At 44.3% G+C, this 15,641-nt stretch overlaps 1 protein-coding gene across 3 annotated transcripts in view; it reads right to left on the reverse strand.

Annotated features, from left to right (window-relative positions):
- Positions 1-15,641, reverse strand: part of LOC139753305 (NAD kinase-like) — a 266,986-nt gene that overhangs the window by 92,804 nt on the left and 158,541 nt on the right. For all 3 annotated transcript variants that reach the window (XM_071669605.1, XM_071669606.1, XM_071669607.1), the window contains one exon: positions 11,798-11,881. In XM_071669605.1, coding sequence (XP_071525706.1) covers positions 11,798-11,881 — 84 coding nt within the window. The remainder of the gene's footprint in view (positions 1-11,797; positions 11,882-15,641) is intronic.

Consider the following 15,641-nt stretch of genomic DNA (forward strand, 5'->3'; position numbering starts at 1 on the left):
TATATATATATATATATATATATATATATATATATATATATATCGCAATGGAAAAAAAAAACATCATAAAAACATTTATCTTTTGAGCCATTTAAGCAGGCCCTAAGGTCGATACCCGTCCGCAACAGCAGCAGCATTCCGGCCATTTGCAAGCGTTGCAAGGCCGGAGTACGAAAACAGAGCTGCGCCTCCCGGGAACCGAGTCATGTTGATCGTTGGACGGTGAGGCCGGCGTGGGTCATCATCACACATGCTGCCTCTGCCGTTAATGCATCACTCCATCTATAATTCATACCATAGCCAGTCCGTCCTGGCTGGTGCAGGCACTCATGCACTTGACTCCTCCCCTGGCGCCCTCTCTCCTGTCATCACACTGAGGGAGGCGCAGGTGGGGAGGGCAGTAGTATGAGGTGTGCCTGACTCCCATTGACCCACAGGTGTTAACACGGTGGGTTGATACCTACCAGTACCTACGAGGAGATTTTGTCACGATAGCAGTGCTAGCGCGTAGCGCTCAACACACAATTTGTTAGGTGGTGTTTACCGGCCCACTACCCCTACACACATCACACACACACACACACACACATATATATATATATATATATATATATATATATATATATATATATATATATATATATATATATATATATATATATATATAATTTTTTTTCTCACCCTGACGACTAGTTCCATGGCGTCGTCATCTACTGAAGGCTCATCTAGTATTATCTTTAACCACGAGACAAGTCTCCTTTTGAATGTTTCTGGGGTCAACACTTACCCATTTTCCTCCTTCCCCTTTAATATTGTTTCGCTACTTTCTTTAACAACTTTTCTTTATTACTCTCTCAAATACTTTATTATGTGAGGTCGACCGGCATAGCTATACTACCCCTCTATGTGCCAGTGTCATGTACACACACCTGCTGTACTGGATTGGTCTAGTGGGTGAGGACAAGTGGTACTAGGTGCGCTTGACTCCCATAGTCCACAGGGTGGAGCTGCAGTAGACTTAATGTACAAAAATGTACATAATGGACTGCATGCACGTACGGAGCCCTGTACACGTCGGGTTAGGTGTACACGTGGAGGCAGGAGTAACCCGGCACAACACTATAACCGCACGGTGACAACTCCCATCACACCATTTACAACTGCAAGGCCGAGAGTTACACATCCAAGATGACATGACCGATTCGAGAACAATGGTAACCTTGCTGGCTACGGAAGCCCATGACGCGAGTTGCACGGCTCAAGGTGACGTGGGGGACGACGACGAAGGCCTGGCCCGTGCAGTACTCACTCCCAGATGCACGACGCTCCCTCCATCCTCGGCTGGGATGAGGACCACGCCCTCCACCACAACGCTGAGGCTTGGGTCAAGAGGCGGCTAACTAAGGCTCGGGTCCAGAGGCCACGGCATTTCGTGGCCTCCTAACCGGACCACCTGTAGGTACGGTACGCCTTGTCCATCCCTCAATCCTCACCCCTCCGCTACACACACACACACAAACACGTCCTTCCATTATTTACTGTTAATATGCCTAGAAAAATGTGGGAATCCGGAAAACACAGTCAGACTTTAAGAACTCGTTAACGTTGTGATTCTAATGACATTTTAAAGTCACGTTAACGGTTATATAGGAAACGGAATTTACGGGGGAGGGGAGGGGTAGGGAAGGATTATCAGCTTTTACACTGTTCGATATACTAATGAAAAATCAACAATGAACGTGGCATTTACAGGTAAAAGGTCAAAATCATGCACATCATCAGTGTACAACTTACTATCCTCACGAGACAAAATGACGACATCACTCGACAGTATCCCCCCAAACGACACACGAATCACTTGAGCAAGACGGAACAACTTCATTAAGGACAGACTATCATCGTGAGCTGCTCCTTGTGAAGTGTGGTAATACCAGGAGGACGGCTGGTATGACACAAAGTCTGGCAACACTGGCTCGGCTGGTCAACGTTGTGACCGTTCACAACAGTAGGGCAGACGTGGCCGCCTCTGTACACTTAAGGTCCCTCCTCCTCCTCCTCCTCCTCCACCGGCTAAGCGGATCCTGATTACATTACTCTCATTTCCATAACACGAGTCGTGATCCATCCAGTACTGAGCTTGTATCTCAAGCCGAGCCCCGCTCGGCCAGTCTCTGTAACTTAACCTCACGTTCACCCTACATTTCCACGAGTCACTCCACTCCACTCAACTTCATAGTCGCCTGTAATGCGATAGCTAGGCCAGAGGGTGTAGCCTGATGAATGAGTGTGATGAACTATACAACACCTGGTGTGCCGGTAGTCACTGACTGCCCTACGACGAGAGTCCTCAAACGCTCCTCTGGTCCTCCTCGCTAACGATGCTAAAGCTACCAGGTGTCGTCAGGCGCTGTGGACACGCGTAATACACGCACACGCAAGCATATCTTAACCTTCAACCTTGAGCCGCCTGACGCTCTTGGGAAGCAGCTGACTGCAAACATTAATAGCACCAACGATTCCTGGATGTAAGGGAAAAGTAGTCGGCCCGAGCACCTTGTGTACCTAGGTTCCTTCGGCAGACGTGAGAAGGGTAAGCGTTTAGATCAGGGAAAACCAGAGTGGCTTCTCGTATACCTTTCCACAGACAGACGTAAAGGAAGACAGACAAGAACGAACAAAATGTACACAGGAAAAAAAAAAAATGAAGAGAAAATAGGAGAGGGAGACCAGAAGGGAGAGAATATGAGAAATGTAAAAAATCTATTGTTGTGCAAATAACAGCCTCCATCATACGACATGTGGGAGGCTGCGTTGGGTGATGTGTTAGGGACAGGAATGTGGGGGAGGGTGCTGGGGACCAGGTGGTGGGTGGTATATACCATGTAGTGTGGAGTTAGAAGGTATATGGAGCGGATGACGAACCAGAGGTGTCTTTAAGACGCACATCACCCGAACCATGCTGCCAACATGCCCCAACTCAACGTCTCCACTAACCCTCCCGTACGTCCCCTTACCTTCACTGGTACCAGGGCAGAGCTCCCAGGCTCAAGTCATTTGCTATAAAATGGCCAGAAGGAAGCCATAATTCAATGCAACTCCACCGAGGGGTCACTTCGCTTGTCAGCACTCCCGCTTGTCCTGTCCTCGTGGAGTGGGCATGTCATGTTAAGCAGTGCTTCCATTATTCATGAGGAGTGCATGATAACGCATTTCAAGAGCCTCTTATAATGGAGTCAACATTCCAACACGATCAGTCTGGCTCCCGCCGCCGCCTCCTACACACACGGCACTCGTGGTGGATGTTTGTTATTTTCCATTACCATTTCCGTACAAGAAACGTGCCGACGGAAGCCCTCAATTAAATCAAAGACAACCCAGCGTTAAGGACTGTACTGGGCGTATGCTGCAACTACACACGAAAGGTACACATACACAATACCAACAATGTTCCTATCAGATGAGTTACAGTAATGGGTTATAGTTTACAGCCTATTACCCCCACGTTCGCAGCGGGTCACTGTGAACCACGTCGCTTAACAAGACCGCCATTTGGTAAACATGTGACTGTCCAAGACAATCACATGTTTACCAAATGGCGTCCTAGCTACGTCTCTTCGCTGTATATCAACTAACTTATATTTCTTCCTTGTATCCCCCCCTGATGATGTGATTACCACACGAAAGTGCACTTGGGAACTTACCGTGTTTCATTTTCCCCGTGGACCCATAGAAATATATATATATATATATATTCTTACGGGTCCACGGGGAAAATGAAACACGGTAAGTTCCCAAGTGCACTTTCGTGTGGTAATCACATCATCAGGGGGGGATACAAGGAAGAAATATAAGTTAGTTGATATACAGCGAAGAGACGTAGCTAGGACGCCATTTAGCAAACACGAAAGAATATGGGAAATGTTGGTTCCCCATGAAGCCTCAAAGAACTGGGTCTGGTTCCACCCAACCACCCATATACAAACCATTCACAAGTCTTATCTCAGCCAATTTTCTTCAAAAACCGACAATCATCACTACACACACACACACACACACACACACACACACACACACACACAAACACACACACACACAAACACACACACACACACACACACACACACACACACACACACACCGAGGAAAAGGCTAGGGGCTTTTTAAGAGTGTCCATCTTGGATGAGAGAAGATTGATGGGTGACCTGATCACGACCTTTAAGTTTTTAAGACCGAGTGATGACGTAGACAGTGACAAGTTCTTCGAGAGATGTAAGGCTTGAGCAACCAGAGTACATGCCATGAAATTAAGCAAGAGACTTGTAATAAAAAAAAGGTAAAGAAGTACTTTTAATATATAAGAGCCGTGGATGAAAGGAGCAGAATGACTGAGGGCATGGTTAATGCAGACAGCGTACATAACCTCAAGAAGTTGTAAGGTAGCAGAGAAGGCTCAAGAGGTGTAGCCCCACAAATGTAAAATCCCCTCCCAGTTCAGGACAAATAGGTAATTACACACACTCTCAAACACAGCCAGTCTGTCTGGGGTGCATGCATATTTAAGGCACCACAAATATGTATCCAGCAAACTGTTCCCCACACACTTCAGTAAAACCTACATCATACATATGTGTACTCTATAACCATCTTATACTCCTCCCTTCTCTCCTAGAAAAAAAGGCTTTCTCCTTCCTTCATTCACAAGGAGGCATCTACCTCCATCCCTCACTCACAAGGAGGCCCCTCCCTCCCTCCACCAAAAATATGCTCGTCCCTCACTCCTTCACCCAAAAGCCCCTTCCTCCCTCCACCACAGACATGGCCTTCCCTCCCCGGCGGGCCCAGTCCTCCCTCCACCACAAACATGGCCTTCCCTCCCCGGCTGGCCCAGTCCACTCTCATTCACCACAGGCATCCCCTACATCTCCCCCTCTCACCCACAAGCAGGCCCCTCCCTCCCTCCTTCAACACAGGCAGGTTCCTCCCTCCCTCCTACAAGAAGGCCCCTCCATCCCTTCTCCAGCCACGAGCCAAGGCTTAATCCTTCTCTACATAACCATATACCTCGTACATCCCCGCATTTACCCATAACCTCATCTTCCCTCTTATTTTTCGTCCAAAATCCAAAGAAAAACTTCAACCCGGCGCCCCCCTTCCCTTCTCCCCGCCCACACCATGCTATCCCCCATCCCCCACCCGGTGGTGAGGCGAGCAGAATGAGACAATGTCACACGTCACCAGTCGTCCAGATAACGTCCAGTCATGGTGGCGTCACGGTGCGCCGTGGGCGATGATGCAACAAGCCACCGGCCAGCCCAATGCACGCCCCCAAGAGGCTTGACAAGAAGCCAGTCGGCCCCCCTTGACCTAGGGCAACAACACACCTGGCTCGGCGTCTGCTGCCACGAGTGTCGCAGGCGTCCTTCTACTCCCACACCGCCACACACCACCCACCACACACTACCATCACCTCTATCACATTAAACGGCCACAATGATGTTGTCGAAAGTGTACAGAAGGGCTTATGGAAAGGGCGAACGAGCTCTATACTTAGTATCGCCAGCTTGTCTGAGGTTTAAGAGGCAAAATAACCACGACAGTATTTCACGACACCCACCCAGGATCGACACGGGGAACGCGTTCTTCACTATGACGTTCACGTCTTAATAATAAACCAATGAGCCGCTGGCTGCAGGAAGGTGACTTTGTGATCTGGAGGCAGCATCATTATATGCAACCTGATATGTTTACGACGGACGGCCCACACCTGAACGAACTGGGTGCTGCTACGTGTTTTGGTAATCCCAGAGTGAGTCTAAACGTGAATTTTTGTCAAAAAAAAAAAAGAAAAAGAAAAAGAAAAAACGCAGCTTGTGTGGATCAGACCCGTTCCCTATTGTAAGTAATTTCCGTAACCAATCTCAGTCATGTATCAGTATAATTCACGATGATGCACGTATAATATACGATATAAATTTTACGAATTATAGACTACTGCACCGTAAGTAAATTACGGAAAGACTGATGTCATGGTTGGATATCAAAAATTGAGATTTCCTTGCTTTTAGTGAAATTCCACTTTAATTCTACGATGGAAAGTATTGCAGCTGCTGATAACATAGTCTCTATTTCATTAGGAATTAAAGAAAAGTTTCGCAACAAATGTCACAGGGATTAGTGTGCATTCTCCCACCCCACACACCAGAGACAGATGAGACTTAATGACGAGGCTTCAGAAATTTGTTATGAACACGGTGCACTTATAGTGGCACATCTTAGAAAAATAATATCTGAAAACACCCCTGAGCCCAAACACAATCCGGCGAGTCACCTACCAGCGACCAGTACATAAGACATGTTTCCGGCTACAAAACAAGATCTTGTTTTATAATGTTGAAGTTCAAGACAGAAGTGATCACCAATAAATCACTTCCGAGTTACCTTTCAACCGTGCTTTGCAATGCTGGTCAACATAAAAGTCGCGAAGAAATACCAGATTTTCAGCCTTGTTCATTCTGATGACCTTCGTACTGCTCTCGACTGGCAGAACTGGGATGATATCGTTAATGGCAACACTATGAATGTCACCTGTAAAAGCTTCAGTAAAACTTTCCAAGTTGTAGGAGAGAACTTGTTTGCCAGTGCACAGCAGTCTATCATTTTCCAAAACTAAGCCAATGTGGAAGAACAGTGTCATAAAGAAATGCTTCTTTTCAAAGAAAGAAGCACATAAGAAACTCAAAAAGAGAACAATACCAACGTGATAAAAGTAAGTTATGCAAATTTGTGTAAAAGAACTCAGAGGAGTAAAAGTCAAAGCAAACCCAAGTATGAAATTTATATCACCACAAACAGCAAAAGAAACCCAAGGGAATTTTAGAGTAAAGGGAGTTATTTCCCAGACAATTGGCCCATTATTCACGGAAAACGGTTACCTGGTTGTAGACAATGAAGCCATGGCAAAGATCTTCAATGATTTTTTTTTTCTTTTGTATTTACCACTAAAGAAATAACACGTCCCGGATCCAGTTCCACTGCTGGGTAAGGAAAACAACCTACAAAATATTTACATAAACTTCATGGGATACTGTACAATCACCGGTGAATGGAATGGGGGTCAATAAAATGGCTTAGCCCAAATACGTTTTTATCAGAAAGAAATGAAAGAAGGTAAATATGTGATAGTTAAGCCCTTTGACTGTTCTTTTCAATAAGCTGACAAACGTAACGCCAATATTCAAAAAAGTTATTAAGGTCCCTGCCCAGAAATCATTCATCACTCACTCAGCTATGGCTGGTAAAGTTACGGAATTCCGTCGATGGAGACGAGGCTGTAAACCATTCAAATGGTCATAACTTAAGAAAACTATCGTCAGTATGATTTTCGACGAAATCGTTCGTTTAAGTCTGACAAATCTGTCTTATTTCTTTATGATACAACCAACTTGTATGACAAAAGTAGAGCAGTTGGTATCATCTACTTGGACTTTCAGAAAGTATTTGAAAAAGTTCTGCATCACAGACTACTTGTAATACAGATAAGTCACACGGTCTAGATGAAGTTGTACTTCCGAGGTTACACATTTGACTGAAATGCCGCAAATAGCGAGTAGTTACATATTGGTTGGGTCTCAGAATGGTCAGATGTAATAAGTGGTGTGCCACAGGGATCAGGTCTAGCAACCAAGACGATTCTGGAAGGAGGGACGAATCCTACGAGAGCCGACTAGCCGACCTAAAGCTTATTTTCCTTAAAAAAAAGAAAAAAACACGAAGGTTTAAGATGCTTTGACAATCTCGATCTGTTACTATCATAGCTAGGATTTGTCTCATTTCATTCACTCTTGGTAATTTTCTACAAACTCGTGGGCAAAAGTTCTACTTCGAATGAGGTAACATGACTATCAACACATGTGATAAGATATTTGTAGTAACTCAAAGTAGCACCATTAATACGTTTAAAAACAAAGGTGATAAATATTTCCATTTCCTATCCATAAAATGACACCAGCCCCTTTTAATAGCACCATTGATTGTTATATGCATTCCCGCTTTCATTATGAGCCTCTGTCTGAAGTCAGAACAATGTAACATGAAATCTCTACCAATGTTATTATAATGATTATTGTTATTATTATTATTATTAGGTGCGTGAGTGGTGGGCAGGATCCCCTCGAGCGTGTTACTCAACACACACGGCCAGTAGAAAGAAGTAAGGCCGGAGCTAACGTCTGCAACATTGGAATCAGAAGACGGAGGAAGACGTACAAATATACCATAACAACATGACTCTTTCCAGTATTAATATAACTAGTATCTTTATGTCATCGCTATCTATATAAAAAAAAAAGCAACAACTGGATTAACTGAAGATTTCCAAAACGAATTTTTTTTTTCTTGCATTTGTTTAGGCTAGTTTACTAGGTCAGGTTACAAACCTAGCCTAGCTATACTAAACGGTGGCAGGAGAAGGTTGGGTAACCATCGGGTGATTCCATCAACTATATCCCCTTAAGATGGTACATTTTACAGGCTTTCAGTACGACAGCAACTCATTCTATTCTCCGTCCGAGTAAAACATCCTTGAAATTCCCCCGTCCAACCCGTTACATGGCCACCCTGCCCGTCTTGGTTAGATTAAACAATGACAGGGTTTGAGGCAAGGATGATATGCTTAATTTTTACATCCGCCCTCCTCGCTCCGCTACTATGCGCTATAACCTTACAGTGACTAGATTTCCTTGACTTAAAAGCAGCACATCTCAATAATGAAAAACTGATCTCGCTTGCGTCCAATACCTGCATAATTTACAGAGGCTGTAACATAAATCATTAATGATCTTATGTACACTATACCCTAATTACCTTTTGACTACTGTACTCACCACTGGCATTTTAACGTCTGTAAAAACTGAGGATTGGATTTCAGAATATACTGTCGACTTTCAAGCGGGTTTGGCTGAAATCTACTTCTGATACTAGCCAAGGCTTGAGGTTTGCTGCTCGTTATGATTTTTGAAATGTCCGTAACTTATCGATATGAGAGAAGACAAGTCCACCAGAATTCCGGAAAGACTTAATACCAATTGAATTACTCCTGACATGCGCAGACTCCTGAAATATATATATATATATATATATATATATATATATATATATATATATATATATATTATCTGGAAACAAGTTAATGATTCTCCCCAGCGTTGGTCAGTTGGTATTTTAGACGCATTCCACTCCAATACTTTCCCACGACTCTTTCTATAAATAAAAGGATACCCAGATGGCAGATCTGCAATAAAACGACATTTCCCTTTAGGTTATTCTGTGGTGATCAGGGTGGGAAATGTTATGAATTCGATGGAAAAATACACCCCTCAGGTGCTAAGCCTGGCAGCACCTCAAGACTGAAAGGCTCAAGAAAAAGTTCAACCCTAGTAAGTCAACAATTCAATGTACAGTTGTCAGCAGTGTACTTAGAAAAAAAAAAAAAAAATACATACGTAAAATTTCCAAGTGGTTATATAAACATACTAGTCGTAATATTGGTGTGGGGGCAATTCACGCTCATTTTCTCCATATGCGAGTCACTTTGGGCGTCCCGTAAACTTCCTTTGAGACAGCAGGACATACAATTCAAAAGCGGGATTGTCCCGCCGAAATTAGGACGTCTGGTCACTACATAACCTCTTGTTACACACAGTTGCAGGGTGCCTCTTTTCGCGCAAACGTTACTCAAGTAATGTTATCATAAATATACACGTACAAGTAGCTATCAAAATTATACAAACATACATATCGTGAGAGTTATCTTATCTTCACGCTGGTGACAATGTGGATCTTTGTTACATGAAGTGAAAGTAAACATGGCTGGAATTACTCACCTCACGACGGGAGCGTGGCAACCCTTTTCACACTTTGCTAGCCTATGATAATACCTGTCACTGCACACATCACCTCCATCCATAATAATAATAATAATAATAATAATAATAATAATAATAATAAAAACTCGCCTTACGAATGGCTCGTCTCAAAGTAAATCCTCCACAAAAATTTAGGACATCAGCTTCTCATTACTGTGTCATTGATAAACTGCTTCATAAATATACACACAATATATACACATATCCGGACATACTGAGAAAATTAGTAAGGAAAGCCTGACATAGAAGATTAATGTGTAAGAAGCGAAGGGCAAAAGAACAGTTGGAGTGAAAACGATTCTGAACAATCGGAGACTGAACGTGTAGGAGGATGCAAGGCGTGCAAGGGATAAGGTGAATCAAAACGATGTGGTATACTGGGGTCGACATAATGTCAATGGGCTGAAACAGGGCATATAAGAGCCTGGGATAAACAAAGGAAAGGTCTGAGTGCGCAAAGGGAGCTAAAGAAAGGATGTGAACGAATGTGGCTTAGTCTGTTCCCGGCTCTATCTTGCTAACGCGGAAAACGGCGATCAGGTATATAGGAGAAAGTATATATAGGTTGTTTCATATAATCTGGGATATATATATATATATATATATATATATATATATATATATATATATATATATATATATATTCCCAAAAATTCCTTTTCTTGAATAGCCTTTTAACTACCAAGAAAAGTTAAAATCTTAGGGATAAAAAGTTTCAAATTTCCTTAACCAAAATATAAGTATCCCACCAAGAAAACGTTTGAAGTACGTTTTCTGTCAGTCCTCAAATAAAAGAGAACGAATGTAAGCAGTAACTCAAGCAATCGTGACCAGAATAATTTGGTAATTACGAGTTTTCCTTCGCAGATCAAAAGCTCTTTAGGGGTCTGATTTCACTGTTCCTTCATTTTCGTCTACAGGGAAATCGTAATCTGTGTTGAAGATCAGGTTAACTAAATGGCTTTCAAAATAAGGGGTTTACTTCAAGAAAATTGCGAGTCTGACTTTTGATAACCTGTGGGGTAGGGAACCCCAGTTCCATAAATCAATTCTAATACATGATGCGTATCTTGAACCACCACATGGGAAAAGGAAAGGATGTAATACTAGCTAAACATATACTGTATACACATACGGTCACAAATCTTTGTTGATAAAAAAAAGAAATAGAACTTTTCATAAACACTAAGGTGAACAAACAGTATATTCTAAAGGCATCAAAAAATAAGTTTCTGTGCGTAATTTTGTAGCTGTGAGTGTGGTAGTGGAGGTATTAACATGGTATAGCCAATGAAGTGGCTGTGTCAGCCTGGTGTAACTAGTGTGGTGGTGGTGTGGACAATGTGAAGCCCAGAGTGTGTTAGTGGTGTGTGCCTGGTGAAACCAGTGGTAGTGGTGGTGGTGGTAATGGCAATGGTGTGAACCTGGCGAAGCCAGTGTGTTGGTGGTGTGAACCTGGCGAAGCCAGTGTGTTGGTGGTGTGAACCTGGTGAAGCCAGTGTGTTGGTGGTGTGAACCTGGTGAAGCCTGTGTGTTGGTGGTGTGAACCTGGCGAAGCCAGTGTGTTGGTGGTGTGAACCTGGTGAAGCCAGTGTGTTGGTGGTGTGAACCTGGTGAAGCCTGTGTGTTGGTGGTGTGAACCTGGTGAAGCCTGTGTGTTGGTGGTGTGAACCTGGTGAAGCCTGTGTGTTGGTGGTGTGAACCTGGCGAAGCCAGTGTGTTGGTGGTGTGAACCTGGCGAAGCCAGTGTGTTGGTGGTGTGAACCTGGCGAAGCCAGTGTGTTGGTGGTGTGAACCTGGTGAAGCCAGTAAGGTCATGGTACGAACCTGGTACAGGAGACTCTATAGAAAGAACAAGAGAGGACAATACTCACATGACCATGGCAGAATTGCGCATAATCCGGCCGCACGGCCCAAACTGCTGGATGGGAGACGGTGCATTCAGTGACCGCGTCCGCCTGTAACACAAGAGGCCAACATTATGATTGCAACCATCTCTCTTGAGGAGTATCTGTGGCATGACAACTGTTACCACATCTACACAAGATAAGCCTTTCAAACATCAACACTTGAGGTAAACACTACGTTAAAGCAGCCACTCACGGTCACGCTTCTTATAACATCTTGTAACATCTCATGTTGGCAGACTACGTTACGAGAGGCAGATACCGCAACGAAAGTCTTAAATGTTCAGTCACACAACGTCACGTGAGCCACCTAAGGCTAATGGTGTTACATCATGAGCTCGCCATAAGGAACGCACGTGATCTTTACAAAACAAAGAAATTCATTACACGTGTTGGGGGTCGGGTAGGAAGAGAGTTGTGGTCGCTGGTCACATGCCCGACTGCCACACACACAGCCATCCGCTCCCTCATCTGGGGGAACGGTGCCAACCATAGCATGTCGTCATCTAAACACTAGGAATGTTTCGTAAAGCTAAGCCAAAGACAGGGAAGGTCTTGCACAATCTATGCTAAACAAGCAACATGGTGAATACGGTGCCCCATAAACTGAGTTTGATGCAGCCTTTTACCAAGGTCAAGGGTGTTGCCCCTGGGGAGGAGGTTGTATCATAACATCATTAGACTTCTCAGACGTGCACCTACCTGGTAACCTACTGTCTTACTGTACTAATCCTAAAACACAATCAACCTGATGAATGTCGACCCATTTTCCTAACGAAATGCCTGTGCACAAATCTGAACAGGATGGTGCTGAACAGACTACAACACAGGATCTAAGGACACATCGCCTGCTATTAAAATGATTCCTCACATGGTAATTGTGGACATAACTTTTCTAACAGTTCCATGGGACAAGCTGCACAAATACATCACATTTCTCGACTTGAAAGCTGTATCTGAGGGTGTTAGGCAAGGTATATTGTATGGGCTAAATATAACTGGATAAAAGTGGTGAACGCTTACATTGGATACTCAGGTACCCCTCTAACTGTATCAAAACAATGCCATAAAAGTGAAGTTTACGATATGCAACTTGGCACTCCTCAAGGTGGATTACTATATATTCAACCTTGTTTAACGCACTAATCAATGCGTCTTAAACCAATCTTAGAAAGTACCAGGAATATCACTGTTCAGTTACACTTATATTCTCGGACACACCAAAACATATCGTGAAATACAAGCCGTTCCTTACATGATAGTGTTGGCTTTAATTATTTCTCCAGAGAAAATGAAAGTCCTCAGTGAACAAATCAGTAACATTAAGTGTGGAGAGGCAGCTGAGGGAAACACAGGGTTGTCAATTACGTTTTCAAACTGTAAACAGGAAGGAAATAAGATACCCATTTGGAGCAAACGGAAGACTTGACGACTGCAAATACGCAGTGACACAACAACTTTCCATCACAATGGAGTGTGCCAAGTAAAACGTGTGTATGGAGAAAGTAACCACATCAGCAGATTACAAGACGTCATTGCTAGATTACAGGATTGGCTTAAGTTCCTCTCTGGCCTGTCTGGAGATGCTTATTACGTGAACTGTAAACTCTGTGGCCGGAGATACGGGAACATACCAGAACACTGCGTCTTACGCTGAATCAACAAAACCTTTTAGGGAGGTCCAAACAAACCCTGCAGAAAATAATAGCACAACTCGTCCTTAATAACTTGCCATCAAATTCTGAAACCGTATCCATTTTTTTGCACCCAGTGTACGAAACTACGATATGAGAGACTGTAAGCTTACGTAATGAGGTTACCCTAACGATTTCCTGGTCACTGGAGTGTCTGACGAAGACCCAGTGTGACCTTTGTAACCCCATTGTGCCACCGACCACAGGATGAGCACGAAGCGCACAATGAACTAGACGTTAACATCAGGTAAATTAGACAACCTCCAGCTGTCTCATCCCACCACGACAGCATTACACGCGTGAACATTAACTGCATCACACACACACACACACACACACCTCGGGACGACTCGGCCATGACCACAATAAATTCCGACTGGATCTGATGAGCAGGTGCCGTCTTCAGCTTCCCAACTCAGCAGCTGTGTCAGGAGGGCACACACTCAGGTAGCCCGCACAATACACATGATGATGACTTATCTCTAGTTTTGCTCTGGTTCATTCCAGAAGGCCTTCTGTACAGAACCCTGCCCACGACGCCTCAGCTAATGTGTTAACAGTGGCTGACGATAAGGTTATGTGACATCTTTCCTATAAGGGCTTTTCCTCACCCGCCCCCACTTCCATTTTTGTCGTCTGATCTCTATCTGATCTGGTTCTTGATGACACCCCCATTGCCGATGCTCACTGCACTTTACATATAAGATTTCCATACTTATCTAACCTGTCTTCTCGCAAATGATCATAAGGGGCTGTTCTTTATCATGAACGTTCGACGCGAGAAGAACAGTCGACGGAGGAACGGAACCCTTCATTCTGCAGTTATCGCCTACTTTGTGCGTGGACCATCCCTTTGATCTCGACAACGAAATACTTTGAAACTGAATTCGTGTCTCTGACTTCACGCACTCCGTCGGTCATCACACTGACTGTCAGTCTCCGTCAGTCATCACACTTAGTAACATTACTAGCTCTTCAAAACTCCCGTTGCCTCCACATGTTCCTGGTCGTGATGTAGGGTTAGAGAGAGAGAGAGAGAGGGAATATTCAAAACCTCCACCTTCAACCTTGCTGCTCTTGATTCTGTGACATCATTGTTTCACTCTATGGAATCGCAGTTTGAGCCTCAGGAATTTTTGTTCTAATTCCACGACGCCCACGGTGAGGCCGTGGCATCACTGACGGAGAGTCATAGAGTGATGGTTGACCAGGGGTTAGTGGGACCACGGACGGGGCTAGTGGGACCACAGCCTGTGACATCCTCCCTCACAGCTGGGGCCCGGCTGCCGGCGGCAGCGGAAAGTGACCTCACCATCCAAGTGAAAGTGTTCGCCTCAAGTCTTCCTCACCTTCACATTCCAATTATCACAACATAATGGCTCTCTCTCTCTCTCTCTCTCTCTCTCTCTCTCTCTCTCTCTCTCTCTCTCTCTCTCTCTCTCTCTCCTGCGGGCAGCAGCGTGCTACTCATTAGCCAAGGGAGGTCACGTATGGGTTGAGTGAGGGGCTGGGTCTGCAAGGTGGTGAGGTGAGGTGAGGACGCCCATTACCTCATCCCACACCACAACACATTCCCTGGCCATCACCACACCCCCGCCATCCACCTGTTGTTCTTCCACTGCTGTAGTCATACTTACATGTCCAGTGTCTACCTACATAACAAACGTCCACTAAAACATACCTGCCGTTCACATCCATACAATCAAGATCCAGACACCCACACACTTAACATCCACATCCACACACTTAAGGTCCATATCCACACACTTAACATCCAATTCCACACACTTACCTCCATATCCACACACTTAACATCCAATTCCACACACTTACGGTCCACATCACAAACACTTAACATCCATATCCACACACTTACGGGCCACATCACACACACTTAACATCCACATCCACACACTTACGGGCCACATCCACCTACTTAACATCCACATCCAGACAGACAACGTCGACACCAGCCGCCATACAAGTGTGACTACCGCCTTCACCATGAGACAACAGACACGTCAATGCAAGTTTGCAAAATGTGAATATATTCGACAAAGATGAAACACGGTAAGTTCCCCGTGGACTCATAGGAATATCTTGATCACGCGCAAAAT

This window comes from Panulirus ornatus, chromosome 14 (assembly GCF_036320965.1).
Source record: "Panulirus ornatus isolate Po-2019 chromosome 14, ASM3632096v1, whole genome shotgun sequence".
NCBI lineage: Eukaryota > Metazoa > Arthropoda > Malacostraca > Decapoda > Palinuridae > Panulirus > Panulirus ornatus.